The 19538-nt window shown below is 38.6% G+C and overlaps 1 protein-coding gene across 1 annotated transcript in view; it reads right to left on the reverse strand.

Annotated features, from left to right (window-relative positions):
• Positions 1 to 1635: 1635 nt before the first annotated feature.
• The window catches only part of LOC118753754 (segmentation protein Runt-like), a 53560-nt gene continuing 35657 nt past the window's right edge, over positions 1636 to 19538 (reverse strand). Inside the window, exons 3-4 of the mRNA XM_036488636.1 lie at positions 5186 to 5389; positions 1636 to 1769 (exon numbers count right to left, since the gene is read on the reverse strand). Of these exons, the coding sequence (XP_036344529.1) occupies positions 1636 to 1769; positions 5186 to 5389 (338 nt within the window). The remainder of the gene's footprint in view (positions 1770 to 5185; positions 5390 to 19538) is intronic.

Consider the following 19538-nt stretch of genomic DNA (forward strand, 5'->3'; position numbering starts at 1 on the left):
CTAATGCATGAAAATCCTAACCTCAAAAAAATCACCCGTTATATGGACATACATACAAACATACATACATATATGGAATCATTTGCGTTTACGGGCCTTGATGAATAAGAAATCTAAGCGACACAAAATCCATTAAAATATTTAATCCTTTAACAAGGCAACAACGATGTTTATACTCTTATGTTAACGTGCGTGTTACTTAACACTTGGCACAATTTGTGAAACGTCGGTTAACAATTTTGTTTAGACCAAAGGGGGTTTAATATCATATTAAAGGGCTGAAAAATTACATTAAAGCTGGTTACAGTACGCAAAATTTATTTGTCAATAAACTGGCAGGTGTTAACGGTTAAAGAGCGAAATACACCACACAAGCGGTTTGACAAACCAAGCGAAATTTCCCTTTGCTTCAAGCCATTTGTGCTGTGTATGGGGGTGTTTGAAGGTTTGACAAACCGCTTGAGGGAAATTTGAGCAAAAATCAAAATTTTTTGATTTTCTGGCCGCCATGTTGATGTTTGATCAAACCGCTTGCGTTGTGTATAGCAAAATCGCCTCATTCGCAACGAAATTTTCACCGAGTAAGGACGTAAGAGAGGAAAATGAAAGAAAACCATAATATTTAGCATTGCGAACTCGAAGAAAACTAAAATTCTTTGCTTGAACGAGCCATGTTTGCATGGTGTATGGCGAAATGGGAAAAGTAGGTTTGAAGAATGTTTGACAAGCCGCTTGTGTGGTGTATTTCGCTCTTAACTCACCAAACAGAGACAAAAGTGGTTCGAGGCAACTATCTTGAAAGCCGTTTTCAGTCTTTCAAAAGATTAATTGAAAGATATGCTAACACGGGGATCCTGGGGATTATTATATTTGTCGTTTAGAAATAAGTTTTCTAAAAATTAAAAAATATATATTTCTTTTAGCAATGTTTATACCACGATTTTTTTTTTAGGGAAAATTTAAAAGTTAATATTAAATTAAATTTAATTTTTCTTGAGACAATAAATATTAAAAAATCAAAGAAAACTAAACAAAATATGTGACACGTAAAGTTAAAAGGGACCTACGGTCAGAAAAAATCGGGCCGCTCTTTCCAATGCAATAAACAGCAGCTTTCTAGCTGCATCAGTTTTTTCACAATTTCACTTCAAAGTACTTTAGGTACTTTCACAAGTAAGTAAAAAAAAGTACAAAAAAATCATATCTGACAAACTATTCTGAAATTAATTACATTCGCTTAAAACTCGTTACTGGGGGGTTTTTAAGGCCGCTGATTACGTATTCGATGTTAGTTTCACAAAATTCGGTGTCAACGACATTTTTGAGATTCACACGCCATTTTGAGTTTTTAAAAACGAACATCGGATTCGTAATCAGCGACACCAAAAACCCCCGAGTAACGAGTTTATGCTTTATCTGCTGCGAGTTTATGGTATATCTGCTTCCTATGCTCGCTACTGTAATGTCTTTCAACGTCTCATAATTGTTCCTTTCACTCGCGGGAATAGTTTGAAATTTCCTTTCAATGTAACAAATAATAAAGCAGATTTGTCTTCAATACTTAAATTGTCTCCTGTAGCCGTCTTTTACGCTTTATTTTACATTGGGAGCCTTCGGTAAAGTAGCTGGACGATTTCACTGCAAATCACGGGGACGAGGTTTACTCTTATTTTGCTTAGCATCGACATTTTCCTGTTCCCCATTGATCTGGTAGTTTTTCTCCACGATTTGCTCTTGTCTCTCCTTAAGTTGTTTTGGGTAATTAGTTCCTTAAATAGTGTATTATCTTTGACTAAATCTCTGACTTGTGAGCATCCACATGAGTCAACATATCAGCCAGAGTCAGTTACGCTTTTAATGCCCATAGTTGAACAAACAGCCTCTTATTTTCCCAGCCCTTCGTAGATGCCTCTTTAGATCCACGGTGGAAGACGTATTCGTACACATTGATGCCTTGCTTTTCCAGAGCCTCATGCAAACATAAACTGTATCCGGAAGTGAATAAACTTCGCTTTGCCAATTCCTTTTTGGGTTTTTCTATTTCGAAACCGTTCTCTTGTTTGATTTTATTTGTTGTTGCGGTTTCGCTTCTTTAGTCAACGATCGGTTTAATCGCTGGATTGTTAAATAAAACGCTCACGATTTTAGAACAATCGTATTAAGTTCCTTCAAACACGTCTTTTGTACGATGGAGTACCGCGACTGCGGTTCCTGAAAGAGGTAACGACAGTGGGGTTTGCTGATGGCATAGCTATTACCTCAGTAGCGAAGCATTTAAATGAAATCACCGCAAAAATGAAGGTGTCTGAGTCACTTGACACAGTGGGACTCAAGTTAGCTGAGCATTAGATGTAGGCAGTCCAATTCACTGGAAGGAAAATCCACCAGACCCTAAGCGGCAACATAGATGCTGTGAAATTTACCCAAAACCTGCCATAAGATATCTTTGTGTAAGATTGTCGCGAGATTAACTTTCAAGAATCATCTCGAATATGTCTGCGAGAAAACGAGAAAGGTGTGATGCGCTCTTACGATAATAATGTTATACCTCCAAGGGCCAAAAACAAGCCCGCAGAAGATTGCTAGCCGAGGTTCTAAAATCGGCGATACTCTATAACATACAAGTATGGACCTATGCAGTGGAAGTAAGGTCATACATATACTACACAAGTCAATCTGCCGGCTATGTGCGCTAAGGATTTGCTTCGCATATAGTACAGTATCCGAAAACGCTGCACTAGCAATGTGGTAGGACCAGTTTTTTGCTTTCTAAATTATAATAATTTTAGGCTTTTCGTTGTCCCTGCTGATGCAAAAGGTATCTCCCCTTGATAAATTCAATTCAACCAATTAAGAGATAAAATTTTACACCAGTTTAACCTGAAGCCAAATTCCAATTCCAAATCCATCTAAAATCAGCCTTAAGTGACTCAAATAAGGTTTAATGATTCGCTAAGTAGTCGGCTTTGTTTGTTTATTTTATGGTAATTTAATACTTAACAACGCGCTAACGCCTTCAGCAATTTTTCATTTAACATTCGAGTCTCAATATTTTGTCAGTCAGTTTTGATGCGTCGCCCATTCCAACAAACTTACTTCGTTAGAAACATGCATACGATCTCTGAATCTATGAGTATTTAGGTAAGCCAGTAAGCTACTTTCAGTATTATCCGCATCGTGCGTTGAAAAGCTTGCTAACAACACAAAAACAAAATAAACGGTTTAAAGTCGCAAATGGGGTTGTTTATACTCGTGGTAATCCTTCAGCGCAGAAAATAAACAATCATACCACAATCGATAGTGAGAATAGCGAAAGGCAATAATCGACTCTTGATTGGCATATGAACTTCAAAATGATTATATCAAAGAATGCACTGAAAGTGAAAGCCGACCAACTTGCAAAAATAAAATAAATACCTGATATACTACATACAGGTATAAAGAGTGTAACAGTTAAAAAGTCTTCGGAACAAACTCAAGACATTCAAATTAAAAGATACGCCGTGTTATAGTAAAACGTACAAATTTCTTCACCTTCTCATTCTGGATTTTAACAGACTAAAAAAAAAAATTAAACGTACACCGTAGATTCGTAGATACACCTTTGGCATGCTTGTTACGGAAGCTCTACATTTCACTGCTACCAAATCTCGAAAACTACCAGGTTAAATCACTTGTGTGGAGACCTCTGATCCTCTAGACTCTCCCAAAAAACATATGAAATATAGATTATATAAATCCTCTACACTGTTTTAAAACAAATCATCCATAAGAATCCCAGTTAGAAACCCATGGAAAGTCGACATAGACCTACGGAGAAGCAGAGTCAACGCAGAACTTTGTTAATTTTGCTAGGTTAAAAAATAGAGTAGGAAAGGACATTAATTCCGGATAAGTCGCGCTGAAGCTCAGTGTTCGTATTTCTGACAGAATCAACTGCAACGAAGAGGCGCTCTGTGTCTGATAACTTTCGCATCTACAGAACGTTCATTCGCATCTACAGATCGTTCATTCGCATCTGGCAGTCAGGCTGCAATTAAATCTCTTAACTGCAAATACACAAGGCCAATAGTGGGTATTAAGCGCGGAAGGATACAAAACAGATAGCATCATATCCTACCTTTTGTATGGTCGATCAACAGGTTAAATAATAGACAAAGTGCTAAACTCTGCTGAGTATAGGTTAAAAGATATTTTCATGGAGGAGGGCTGCCAGACAACTGCGCACATCTAGTCAAACTTGCAACTGATATCGCTGAACGACGTCAATTACTTAGCGCAGGAAGCTAGATACTTGACTGCCCTCTATACCCGCAAGTCTGCTATTGATAAAAAATTTTACATAAAACAACGACAGTGAATATACGCAGCAATGACTTAATCTATTATGTCGTAGAGATGTGCTGAGTGGGTACATTTAAGTATTAATCAATACTCGGTACCGATTTAAAAAGTATACAATGCTTTCGATACTCGGTACCGAAATACATATTGGAATTTCTAATAAGAGACCGCAATACCCAAAAATATGGAATAAAAGCGGTTTAGTGATCGTTGAAGTCATTAATCTATGGTTAAAGAAGTCTATGTCTCCGCATTTGAACGTTCTCGTCGCTGGATTAATATCTGCCGCTGCGGCAACCACAATGCAAATCGTAATAAATATTCTTTGAATAGAGAGTTGCCATAAATATTACGAATTAACAATATGGCCACAAGAACTATTGCAGTTGGTAAGACTGTGGCGATAAGTACAAGAAGCCTCAAATACTGGCATAGATACACAGTGTCATCTTTTGAGGAAGCATCGTCTTATTTGCACCTTCATTTATTATATTATAATATTACTTTTATATGGAGGAAAATGCCTAGCACCGTCAACAAAAAAAAAAAATATTAAAAATCAGCACGATTTTCTAGCGTTTTAAAATTTGCAGTTTAACCTACTAAAATTTAATAGGTTATAAAACTGTAAACCTACCTAGTAGAATTGACAATTTTCGCACAAAATACTTTTGTCTTTCGAAAGACTTTGGTGAGTTGAAAGACCACCGTTGACTTGAGGGTGTGCCTACATCCGGAACCTTCGTTCGGTGGTACAATATGTACTACATATATTCTGAAGCGGTCGATCCACGATTATCCACTGAAAAAAAGTAAAACCTCAAATGCCTAATCGAATTACCTGGAAACTTGAACGGCAGTCCACCCATCAGAGGATCACCAGGGCCGAAACGCTGTGGTCCGAAAGCAAACGGATGAAAGCCTTGATGCCGTATCTTGGAGCGTGGCTCGCGCGGTCCGTCCACAGTCACTTTGATCGCCTTATTGTAAGTGGCGATCTGTATGGGGTTAGTTGATATCACAATGCTCAAGTTGAAGCTTTTGCCTGCGAGAGAGAAGAAATTTAGAAAACTTTGAACAAATTAATTAAAAGCGTGGATAATATTACATAAATTATGCCCGAAATTGCATATTTCTAAAGAGGTAAGCGTTCAAATTTACAGCACGCGAAATAACCGCCTAATGCCGCCATAAATTATATAACCGCACATGGAGTAACGCCCGCCACGGCTCCCTCCATAGCTAAGCCACCCAGCCATAGCCTCTTTCACGCAAAAATTTTAGTATACCCAGCGTTTATATTACAGTTTTGATTATATGTACATATACATACATTTAAGGACATTAGGGTGCATCACTCTCCAGACAACAAAATCGGTGCGGGTTTTCTATTGGAACTAGAAAATGTATTATCTTATAAAAATATTAAAATTTACGTTAGCTGACCTATTTGAAAATACCTCCGAAAGTCGAGTTTCTTGTAAATAAAATTATAAAATTTTCATTTTTCAAAATATCACGCAGAAAATACGTAAAACGTTTAAGCTTAAAAAGTCGGCATAAAAATGTTAGTAAGACTCGAAACATGAGAAGTTGTCCACCGGCAAGTTTGGGTTCGAAAGGGTTAAGCATTTTATCAACGGAATTAAAATTATTAGATTTTTGGAGGTATTTTCAGATATTTTGACGGAAGTCTTAAAATATAGCAAATTTTATAATTCCGGTACAAACCCATATTTTTTTGATATTGCACCCTAAAGTACGGTTACTAATATAGTAGCAACTACAAAATCGCCGCTATATTCTAAACAAAGCGTTTCGCATGCAAATTGCCTGCATTTGTTGCAAGTTGCGGTGAGTGTGCGAAACATATGTACAAATCTTGTTACATACATACATACATATGTACCTAAACATATAACACTAGAATACTATCTACGCATTCAGCAGAGCGTGGGCGCACTCGGTAGCATCATAACGCATTCATGTGCATGGCGCAACGCAATTATTTTATGAATTTATGGATTTTCTATTTTCACACACCTTCCGCCTCCGCCTCCGCTAGTGAATTTTGCAGAGCAACGCATACAGCTAATAACAGATTTGTAGTAGCTAGCACACTACCTTGGCGCTTGCAGCAGTTTGACGGCGCGCAATGAACTTGCAAAATCATTAAATTAACCCCAACATAAAACGCGAAAATATTCGCAAACCATCGTACCTACACGCAACCACCCGCATCCGGCCCCTTCTTTCCAAAACTACATTTTTACTGCCATACTGAAATGGAAACTGAAATTGCAAAGGAGACAATGTGGCAGCCATGCAATCGCATGCCCTCATTTGCTGTGCTGCGTCCCGCGTGTCGTGCGTCCACACCCACACACAGTTGCTACCGTTCACGCTGCTGCTGCTGTTGGTGATATAAAATTCTGAAATTTTTGCAAAAGAAAATGAAGACATAAAATTTTCAAATGTTCCAAAATTCCGCTGATTTCCCTTTTATTTGTGGCAATTTGTGGCGCGCACATACTAACACTAGTGCGAGCAATGCATTGGCAAACCAACAGTTGCAACCCTGCAGAGAAAAGCTTAAATGTTCAAATACATTTCTGGAACGGAACTAATACCACATCGCATTACTTTTCTGCTCATTTTTGAGAGGTGAATTGCCTTTGCAGAATTTACTCTGGATATTATTCTCTATATTGTAGGAGCCTTCAATAAGCTCTATCCGAAAAATATTTCCAAGTCATTTACTCAAATCCGACTGCTTCGGCCGCTGGATGAACTTGAAAGAATTCTTCTTGAAAGACGAACTAAGCATCTTATCAGAGATTGGACTCGCACACATAACCATGCATGCATGCAATGGAAGGCAATCCGAAGAGTGCAATTGTAGTAGTTGTTGTAGCGGCTACTGAACCCCGCTCGGTTTGGTTCATCCATCAACGTTGCCATCAATACCCAGTTGCAGTCTTACCTCCGTCGTCCAGGTGGTGAATAAAGTTGCTGAGGATAAGGCTCCTTGCAGTGAAGAAGCAAGAAAGCTCGTCGAGATAACCGTTTCCTTTCGAGCAGAAGTCATCAATTCCATTCCCAGACGCCATTATCGAGCAATCGTCAGCATAAGAAACAATAGTGACTCCCCGAAGAGTGCAGTCATATTCCCATGCTTTAGAAAGCTATGTATTATTGTAGTTGGCGATAGATAACTACGGTCTCTAACTATGCTCCCTTCATTAATTTGTTGTCGCTCTATTAATTCAGTATCTGAAAAAAAATGTTAATATTAAGTCAACGTGAGCCTCTTCGCACCTTCGGTTATGTAATCCCCAAGTGTCTTTTGCGTTTTTGTATCAGCGGATTACACCGTTCCAAAATGTGTAGTGCAAATTCCATACCCCCTCTGTGAAATCTGCAACCATCGAACACATTCGAAGTTTAGTCAGGTTATATAGTTAAGTTAGAACAACTGGGATAATTCTTAAGTTATATAATATAAATAATAATGTTCCCACAACCATTTTGGCTGAGTGGTTAGAGGTGCGTACCTCCTATCCATAGAACTTGGATTCGATCCCTGGTCCCAGCAACATAAAAATTAGAACAAGTTTCTTCTTACAGCAGATTTGTTCGTTAGACAACTCTGATGATTATTCCAGTTACTTTCTGAGAAATTGTTTATTGTCGGTCACTTATCCGCATTAAAATTAGGTACTTCGCTGGAATCTAGACTGGGGCCAAAGGCCCAACAGCAAAAACTTGATTCAATGATCTATTGTAATGATTCCAAGTTGAGAACTTAGCTGCGGGATGGACTTGATATTTGAAGCTTCCTACAATCTGAACTATTACATGCCCCTATCTACAAATTGTCTGCATGTTATCATAGTATCATTTATTTTATAGCCAAACTACGTTCAGATCTTCGCGCGTTTCCTTATTCTTCATCGTTTGCCGACTCACTCTTTGGGTTACTAGGAAGGTTTCGCTGACAAAAGATCTAAGTCGCTAGCATCCCTGCATTTTCCCTCATTTAGTGCAGTCGCAGATATTACTATTGGATATTGGGTAATGAGGACACACCGCCAATACACAGAGTAAATCGCAATTGACTTCTTTCGTAAATGTATGAACGAAAAAGAAAACTGCGATGAATCATGTGCTATCTCAGTATGCTGATTGGCTTAAGTGTGTTCCACTGCTGATAACAAAAAGATTAATCTTTTCTTATTTCTGCAAGGGGCAAGGTTCTACAATCTAACCCAAAACCGTCAGTGTGAGACTTTAACGCAACTAAACCTCCTACCGTCAAAGTACCGTTTCTTATTCTGTCATTTGTTACGCCAGTTCGCACAAAAACCTTGAAATTCTGAAACGCGTACGGAGCTTTGAGCCACCTTGCCGAGTTAAGGCATTTTTGACGTATAGAAGGACAACAAGACAATGTTCGATGATGCCTGCTTTCCAGCGTTTTCCGAATATTACATTCGCTAGGGGAGTTTTCGAAGGCCAAACTGACTCGGTGCAAGGCTTCCCATATATGATGTATTTGGAAACGAATTTTCGTACCCCTTTTCAAATTTGGTTTAGAGACAAACCGATTTCATTGTTGTGCAATCTTCAGTGTCGTTTTGCGTTCCAGCAACTTTCCTTTGATTTCGAGCATACAAATTAGCATGGAAGTAGCTGGATCGCCATGAGGCTCCATCGACTTGTGTCTGAGACCCAAGTTTTGGTGCCTCAATCGTCTAGGAAACATATTCTCATTTGCGCAAAAGTCAACAAGTTTGGCGGATGTTTGCGGATAACAATCTAGAGGCTCTATCTGAGCAATATTTGGGAAGGAATTTGTTCAGCGCAAGGAGTGGCTTCTGAACCCAGAAGAGTGTATCTATAATCTGCCCTAAGAAATGTTCCGAGGTCGAAGATCCGTTGATCCTGCTGATTAGATTGTTACAACTCTGAATGCTCTGCGTATCGCATTATAGCGGAGATAAGTTACATGCTGCCAGTCTGTCAGTTCTCTTTTGAAAACATCAAGCCCGGAGCCCCGCAATTACATTATTCGACTCCAGAGCCATCGAAGCATTGCAGGGCTTAATAGTCGTTGCGATTAATCGCCCAACATTACTCTACCATATCGCCTACCGCGATTGCGGCAACAGTGGAAGTGAAGTTCCACTTTTTCACATCTTTCGAATGAGATACGCAACAGAGCAAAATCGCTATTTCCCAAGACGACGCTTAGTTCAATTCGCCAATATCTTACAATGATGATAAAACTGACGCCAGCTAATCAAGGTTCTAAATACTCTAAAAACACGCCAGTTTGGTACTGGTCGATTTTTCTAAAGGGCAACAATTGCTCACCAACCCCCCCAATATACACCCGCGTACACACGGTTTTATTGCCGCTCGCCATTAACGCCGCGTTGCGATTCCAATTGTAATGCCGGAAATGCTGAAGTGTGACTAAGGAATTCACAACCTAGCACACACACACTTCTACCTATCCGCAAACATACATACATTTATGCATAACCATTTAGCAATAAGTATAGACGCACTGGCATATTCGCAGCTCCACAATTCGCATAGATCCAACAACGCAGACATATTTATACCATAAATTTGCAAATAAGTATATACATATATAGTTAGTTATGCTTTTAGTATCGTTGCATTTGAACGTATGTACGTACATATATGTAGCTTCACTCCTATTCCAAAAATCACAGTGTGTTATTGCCTTCACAGATATGAATCTAAAAAATTCATAAACTGCAGTTCATCCTTGCTACGCGTTACCAACCGTTCTCATAGCAACCATCCCTTCGGCGTTTGCCACTCGGCAATGTTCCTGGCGCGATGTGGGAATTTCACTTACTTATTGTTTCATTTCAAATCTCAATATGTCTGACTGGTTTGTCATTTATGCATGCCACTAACTTTATTACTAGTCGGTAGAAGTCTTTCTGGGTGGGTGTTATAAGGATTCAGATTAATTTAATTTTTCTTTTGGAGAAAGTTTATTTTAGTACGTCGAAATCATCTCAAAGTTTAATGGAATTACCTAACGATTTTGATAGATTCTAATAGGCTTCCACTTCCTGGATGTGTCAATAAAGGGAATATGGTCAGTCTCGTAGTAGAAGCCCCTAACATTTCCAGGCAAAGCATTTCAGTCTACGTAGTCACCACTGAGGATAAGGTAGCTTGGGCTAATAGATCCTTACAACCCCTTAAATCCTCGGGGGGTTCGGTTGGAATCGTACTATACATGGCACAATGAAGAATAACTGACTGGCTAACGACTATTTACAGCGCTTATCTGCTCCTTAACTATGCAGTATATACTAAAGCCATGGATTGGGTAAGAGTTGTATTAATTCCTAAATCAGCGAAGAGGGTCTAAAACACTGCCAAATATTTCCAACCCCCAGCCACTCTTAGACTCTTCTCAAGTTGATGGAAAAAATACTGAGTCTACAGATCACTTCCGAAAATTTCGGCAAGGCTCAACTTGCTTATCGCAAAGGTGGATCCATGCACGTGGATGTTGGTAGTGTTGAGCAAGTATTTTATCAATAGGTATTTGCGATGGCAATCTTTCTGAACAGAAACACTCCTGGACTGTATACCTATGGAAAGTGAAAAGTACTAAAAGCGTTCTTCGACTAAGGGTATTTAGGAGGCTATGAATAAGTTGCAAGGGCCTTCTACCGTTCTGAATAGAGTTGATGTGATTAAACAAGCTGCGATGATAAGCTCACGGGAATTGATGTCGACTGCAACCTTGAAATCGGTTTTCCCGATAGAGTTGACTGGGCACATAATATCATCCTATATAATAACGAAATCGCGATCTTCACAGATGTAGACCAAATGGACATTGGAAGAGGTATCTTATCTCAAAAATTAGCTTTGAGAAACCTCTACAGGCACCTAGATTACCGCTGCGTCTTCCAGGCTGAGATAAATGCAATTGACATGGATGCAAATCTGACGGGCTTGATCGGCCTAGCTCCATCTAAAGTCGACTTCGCTGTTGGCAGATAGGCTGTCATAAAAACCCCAGCATCGATAATGACTAACTCGGTACGCATTCAGGGAAACCCAAAACCCTTACAAGCACTTCGGCAAAACACAGTGATATTCCGTCAAACGAGTGGGCATGGAAAGGATCTAAAATAGCATTAAGGATAATGGTTGAGACCTTAAAACCTGCCCTGCCATTCCTGTCTTCACAAGTTAAGAAGATTACCAGAGCAGCTAGGAATAGCAGGTGTACACTCTGACCACTGTTTGTTGTACGAAAAACAGAAAAGTTTACTAAGGCTAAGTGCATAGTGGAGTGGCGAGGAAAGCGTCGGTAAGGAAAAATTACACTAAAAAGTCTGCTAGGATATAGTTCAAAAATATCCATAAGTTATTTTATGAACCTAACGAACGTGTAAGCAAGTTATATTTGTGCATGAGCATATTTACCATTTATTCAGTAGTAGGCCCTAATGCCCAAACCACCTCTCAACAAAAAAACTTGATGGAAGTAACGGCTGTATCGGTATTTAGACGGTAGCGTTTGGAGTTTGGGTCACAACGAATCCGGCATGCAACGAATTTTACCAGACATTTCAGCATATAGGTCTATTTATTATGGCCATTGAATAACTCAGTGAGAGGGAAGACCTGGCCTCGAATCGTCACATACGACATCGTATTACTCGTCACGTAAAAATACACTTTTCGGATTATCACATACGTGAACGTACTCTTTATCCCATTCAGCTTATACGACTGACATATCACGTAATTTTCTTTCGTATGGTTTTCGATCCCTGAACGGATGTTACGATTCAAGCCCAGTATGTCTACATGTATTCATAAAGAAATATCTATTGGGTGAAAAAGTAGGGCGTACGCACTGTGGTCAATAGCAATCAACTATTACCATCCGCGAAAAGATCGGGAAGCATTGTCCGGACGATGCATCAGTCTAGGCCGAGCATACTTTGAATTGCAGTTGAGAATTGCATGTGCAAAAATTTCAGCCAGTCCGTTTTTTACACTTGTACGGGAGCGACCTCTCACTTAAGACTTTCGAGTTTAAAATTTACTATTCCACCGTGGGGTTAGACAGAAAGTTAAGGCTACAAGACTCTCGCAGAGTCAATAGCAAGGTGTTTCCACCCATTCAGGCCCCTGAAGCTTTGCCTTGCAGCAAACAAGTCCTGGCAATGGGAGCACACTATAAGACAAACCCGCGGTCTGACCTAACCTTGAATTTAAAACGGCTCTCGGATACGGGAGCTAAAAAATTTATCAAAACCTTATCTATGTAAAGTAACAATTAATGTTTATGACAAAATTTTCAGATTATGTAACATATATATTTAAATAACTTTCAACTTTATCGACTACGCAACCACATTTCACGAACATCTCTAAAGTAATAATATTAAATTAAACGAACCCTAAAATGTACACATTAAGCGCGACATTGACCAAAGACAAGAAGACCTAACAGCGACCTAACCAACTAAACAAAAAACACAAAACCACCAGCACCGAACAAATGAGCATAAACGAAGCAAGAAACCAAACGACAAGAACAACACCAAAATTTAAATGAAATGAAATGAAACTTTTTTAATTATACAACGCTAAAGACAACTGTCGACGACGACAAGGAGTGCGTAACAAACAAAGTAATGGAATTAAAGAGAACGAATGGAAGAAGAGAACGTGGGTGGTTGGAGGCCCACAATTCGCAAATAAATCTGTCGCCATTTTTAAGCCAAGACATTAAAGCGTAAACAAGGCATGAAGAAGAAGAAGAATGAATGCATGCATACCTACAAATACTGACACTCAAATGAGCGCCTGCAAAGTAAATGAGTAGCAGGCTGGCCACAGCGCCCAAAAGGCGGCAAAGAACTTTCGCTAATAAGACTAGAAGTCTTTGTGTACAAGATGAATGGAGTAGGGGGGCGGAATTAAAACAAATGAAGGCGAAAGCAAAGTGACAAAATGCATAAAAGCAGTGTTAAATAAATGTGTGTAAGCGTAGATGGCTAGGCGCGGCATGCCGAAGGGGGCTCGGGAGGGGCGATGAAGTACCTCAGCCAGGTCAGGTTGGCAGACAGACATTCATTTGAACAAAGCGCAAATTATCACCACTTTGCCAAGGCGACAACAACAATTAAAGTGCCAACAACAGTTAAATAGATGGTAATGCCGCAACAACAACAACAACAACAACAACAATGTCTTGGCATCAACAAGAACAGAAATAATTATTTCCATTTAATAGTTTTAAAACAAAGTTTAAGCATTTGATATGTGCGCGCGAAGCTTTAGCTAAATAAAATGAAAATTAATGTTTGCCCGCATTGGGGCGCCAGTAGGCCTCTGCTGTTCTCTTCTACTTTGTGCTAACATCGCCGCTCTCGGTAGTTGGTAGCCAATTTGCAACGCATTGTTTTTCAAACAACCTGATTTTGTCTCAGCACCAATATGGGTTCTTCTTCTTCTCATTATTGTTGTTTGTTTTAGTGGGTAGCTCATGTAATTTGACATTAAACAAGTCTGAGACTGACAACAAAATGACATTTTAAATGTACAAAGAAGCAGTAAGGTTACAAAGAAAGTTGGCACGCTTGTGGGTGCTGTTGATCGACTGGCTTCTGCCTCCGGCCTCCTGTAGTACGCTTCACCTGTTGTTAATGACTGGAAATACATAGGTGTTGGAAGTTTCGAGTCAGTTGCATTTGCCGGTATCTCACACAAAGGAGTTTCGAAATTTTAACACTTTGAAGCAAATCAGCCAGCATTCAACACTTAATTGTATCTACACTCTGACCTTGCCTCTTCATCTATTGTACATTATGTGTTGCCATAACTCAAAAATCATTTTCTCTCAGCGCAGATTGTTTATGAAAAGCTGAAATTTGCAAATGCTGTTGTTGACCCCCTTTGGCTGTCACTTTGCGTGGAGCTGTTTTGCTAAATACATTTCACGCCTGCTATTGTATTTGACAGTTTTGACACCCACTCGTAGTAACTCATTTGTTGCATTCGTTTGAAAGTGAGACGGGGTGTGGTAGTCTCCCAAATGAATGTTGCGATAGCGTAATTAATGGTGAAAATGCTTATCTAAAAATAATTTAAGAAAATTGAGCCGAAAGCCCTGGTAGCTAGTGCTCCGCTGTTTAGTTATAAGATTTTAATTTTGTAACTAGTTATAATAAATAAATAAATAAATTTAAGAAAAATTACTCTTGGAACATACTCTAAAGAAGAATTTCATCTAAAGAGGCTAGTAGGGCATCAATAAGTATACATACATATGTAGTTGCCTGAAAACATTGGGTGCTAACGTTTAGAAATTCTATTTTACTTGTAAAATTTGTAAGGGTATGTGCACACAGAACACCGATGGGACGGAAACAAGTGCTTCTTGAATGTATGTTATTAATTTAACAAAAACTTGCTAGTAAAAGCTTAAGGATTACACATTGTTATCGATTTTTTATCGATTTTCGTTATCGATTTTGTTATCGATTTTTTTTTCGCTTTTCAAATCGATTTTTATTATCGATTATTTAACGGTTTTGTTATCGATGTTTTCATCGATTTTCTAATAGATTTTGCTACCAATATTAATATAGATTTTGCCATCGAATCGATTTTGTTGTCGGTATTTTATCGATTTTATTATCGATTATTTATCGATTTTGTTATAGATTTTGTATCGATTACTTATCGATTTTTATAGATTTACCGATTTTGTTATCGATTATTTATCGATTTTGAGCAGATGTATGTATGCATGTATACTGGTTTTGAAACAAAATAGTATGGCCCAGGCGCACTTACTTTTTTGTATATATTCTTTGACAGTTTTTTTTTTAATATTGAATTTGCGGATATCGAATAAACCGGATTTTTGCTATCGAATGAACCGGGTTATTCACAATTAGTCCGTGGTCCTTGCATTATATTTATCTGCAGCTCTGGTGTCACCGGGTATACCACGCTTCACTTTCTGCTGGGTTTCCGGAGATACCGAGTACCAACGTTGGCATAAACTAACAAGCTTTGTTTGCAGAAGTTGTTCAGATAAAGGCGGGGATCAAATAATTCATCACTTTCTTTACGCATATCCAAGATTCCGGCCAAAACTAATTAAGCATGGATGTTTCGTTTTTTCATGATCTATTCAATTTCAATGACTGTTAATGGTTAAATATCCTAAAAGCACATTGAGAACCCAAAGTAATATTTAATATTTTTACTTTTATATCTTGAGGAGATATACATAGGTGATGAAGCAGTCAAATTGTACTTGGGCTACCGTGTAAAGGCAATAGACCCTACGACTGGGCTGGAGTCTGCGGAACGAAAGGGTAAATGCAATAAGTAATGTCATTCCGAAACCGCGCCCGCATTTTGCGTCGCAGCAAAAACAAACGAGTCATCCTCCTCTGAGTTCCGAACCATAAAGGCATAGAAAGAAACAAAGATGCAGGCATATATGACAGGAAGGCTGCAGGAACAACACAAAAAGGTTCTGATCCCTTGTATGAAATAGATCCGTTCATCATCAGAGAAGCGCTTAAGAGAGAAGAAAGAACAAATATACAAACAGCACTGGAACCAAGTTTTTGGGCAAGTTCCAAAAACATCAAATTACTCTTAGATAACTTTTCAACAACAAAGGCGGCCCCGCCATTCGCGCCTACTACCGCGGGATCAGCTTTCTAATCACTGACTACAAGGTCTTATCGAGCGTATTGTGTGAAAGACTGAAGTCCACCGTCAACGAACAGATTGTGCCTTATCAGTGTGGTTTTAGGCCAAGTCCAGATCCACAACAGACCAGGTTTGACCAATACGCCAAATCTTGGAAAAGAACCACGAGGAAGGATCGACACTCACCATATAATTGTTGATTTCAAGCACTAAAAGGAGTTGCCTCTAGCCGCGATGTCTGAATTTGGCAACCCCTCGTAAAACCACCCGAGCCGTTCGATACCAAACGAGAAGAAAATAATAAGACCCGCAGAACTGAACCGCTCAGAAACATTTTACTACAAGAGCGTGCAATTTCTGACGTAAGCCGAAGACATCGACATCATCGGTAACAAATACCACGAAATCTGTTCTGGCTTTTCCAAGTTGGATAAGCAAACACAGCGAATGGGTCTGGTGGTAAATGAGGACAAGTATCTCCTGTCATCAAACAAACATTCGTGCCTGGGCACCCACATCTCAGTTGATAATTTTAATTTCCAGAAAGAAGAGAATTTCGTTTATTTGGGGACCAGTACCCACTGTGATGGAAAGACCAAGTGGAGAAAAACCTGGCTTCACTTGGAATTTCCAATTAGCATCAGTTGGCACAGAATAGCAGCGACTGGCGTGCTTTAATGAACCTTCAATGAAGAACACATACTCTGGAGGCTCGCCCTCAATAGTCATCTACACTTAATCAACTCCAAACAATTCTACCTACTGAAGCTATGCATACGATTTCCCATATACCTCTGCTTGACGTATTTTCTCCAGAAATATCCGTTATTGGAGCCTTAAGACTCGGAGAGGCAAGTTCCTGTAAGTACTGACTACCAAGGTGGAAAAATACCACTACCCAAGTTGAAAAGATAGGTTTTTATCTTCTCTCACATTCAAGCAGCTTTGAAAGCTGTAGACTCTTGCGTGAACAACATAAGATCTCTCCCTGCATTCCGCATATCGGGGTGACCCTGTATTATAGAATGGAACTCACATGGGTGCCAGGACACCGAGAGGTTGAAGGTAATTCCAAAGCCGAACCGCCCTTATAACTACATACGGAAAAGGAATTAAAACGGAATGATGTATACATTCTCACACTTTCTTATAGAATGTAGTGAATTCTTATAGATCACTATCTAATTGACGTGCGATTGGAAGTGAAGACGCCAGACTACTGTAGTAGAGTGCACAGCACTTTATCCGCCTCTGCCCAGCACCTAGCAAAAGACAACTGCAGGCGCTCGGAAAACCCTCAAATACCTGGCAGCGCCAGCGGAAATCAACAAAAGAACAATATAAAATTTCATTACGTTAATGATCCAGAGTAAGCGTCGCAACATCAATTGACTCTCTCTAGCCATCCCAACTAAGCCTAACCAAATGGTAATCTTATTAATCACCTTTAGGAGCAAATTAAGAATCCTCGAAGCGAAGACAGCAGAACTACCATGGGTTATAATTATTTAGCCCAGAGCCAAAGCACATATGTACATTCGTTGTCACCAAACAAGCTGCTGGATTTCTTGAGGGATTCAGGGCTCTTTGTTCCTTTGCACTGCACACATCAAAAAAATATCCATCTGTCTATCTTTATTTTGAAAAACTGAAGTGTAGTGCTATGTTATATGTATGTAAATGCGGGTAAACTTCACTACCAAAAATTCCTTGAACGCATAACTTAAATTTCAATTTATTCTTCGTGTTTAAGATTTGCTGCCATTAAATTTTTTATCGCAAACATTTTAAACCGTTGACTGAAGGTAGCGGAAGTCACCAAAAAATGGGGTTACGATTTATGGTTATTAAACCATTCCCCTCCGTCGGGAAAGAAGCAAAAATATAAATATTAAAGCGCATGCAGCTGCTGTAGAAAGCCAGCTAAAGCAATTGTAAATACATACATACATATGTATTAATATATAAACAACGCAAAAAGAACAAGAAACGGCGACAAATAATTCATAAATACAGTCGAGGATGAAGAACAAAGAAAATTCATAATTCCCAAAGCAAAAGCGAATTCAAGCTCACTTCTGTTTAGTTAAGTACATATATGTACGTACTTATACACATCTATGCAGTTATGTATATGTATGACTACGGTGACTATCTGTCCTGCTTTATACGGGACAGTCCTCTTTTTTGCCTCATTGTTCTGGTAATTTTTTTATTTTATACGGGACGCCAAATGTTCGGTGTTCCGACGCCTTAACAGCTCATTAAAATGGCATGCCTTTGACCGAGTTTTAAGTGATCTTGTTATATAATCGTAATTTTCTTTTCTTTTTCTAATCTGAACGCCTGTGATTCGAATCGACGAGTACATACAGACTATTTTTCCCTAGCTTATTTAATTTTTATTATTTATTTTATGAAATTAAAGCTATTTTCCTAACAAAAATCATGTAATACCAAATTTCCAACTTTATGCAAAAAACTATAAAAATGAATTTTGGAATGTTTCACCAAAATTTCAAACTTTTTAGTTAGAATCTTTAGAAAAAAATTTGGTTTGCAGTTTTGTAACTCATTAAAATTGAGTATAATAAATTGCGAGTAGAAACTGTTGCTCATTTGCTTCTCTTTCAAAAAAAAAAGTCGAACATATATACGTTGTATGAAAAAAATGCGTAACACCGTCAATAAAAAAAAAAATTGCCAAAAACTAGTGGCAAGCCTTACCGACTTAAAATTGCACTTTATTATTTTAACATTTAACGAATGTTTTTAACAAATTTTACTGAGTTAAAATCTGAAGAAAATTATCCTACAATTTGTAATGTTACTGTAAGGATTCTACTTCAGGGAAAAGAGTGTGGAAAAAATTGAAAAATTATTTTTTTCCCGTATTAGGCTTTCATAAATATGGTCACCGTATTTATGACAATTCAGTACAGACACATTAATATGTACTAAATGCATACATATGCTCCTATCCAACGGGTCACAGCCAACATTTGGCGGGTACGATAACATTTATAACTCCAAAAAGTCGCGAAGCGCTTTTTAAGTATGTACGAATGTATAGTCAGCACAGCTCTTTCTTTCAAGAGCACAGCAGTGTTTTCAGTTTTGCCATAAAAACCTCGAACTTTACTATATTTGTGTTCTTTTCATACCTCTCCGCAACTTGAATCAACTGTTTCGGAATGGCGGACGTGCCCCAAGCAATGAATGAGTCTTTGAATGTTTAAACGCCTTGCCGTATGCAATCATTTGTACATACATATATATCAGTTTTAAATTTGTTACCAAATATAGCACGCATAATTTATGGGCTAAAACTGAAACATTTTTTCCCGCACACTCTATATGAAGATACATACATAAATATATATGTAAGTATTTTTCAAGCTGCAACCCTTTCATTGAAAAAATGTTTTATGACT

Source organism: Rhagoletis pomonella, unplaced genomic scaffold (genome assembly GCF_013731165.1).
Source record: "Rhagoletis pomonella isolate Grant_MI unplaced genomic scaffold, Rhpom_1.0 Rhpom_scaffold_00002, whole genome shotgun sequence".
In the NCBI taxonomy this organism is placed as follows: Eukaryota; Metazoa; Arthropoda; class Insecta; order Diptera; family Tephritidae; genus Rhagoletis; species Rhagoletis pomonella.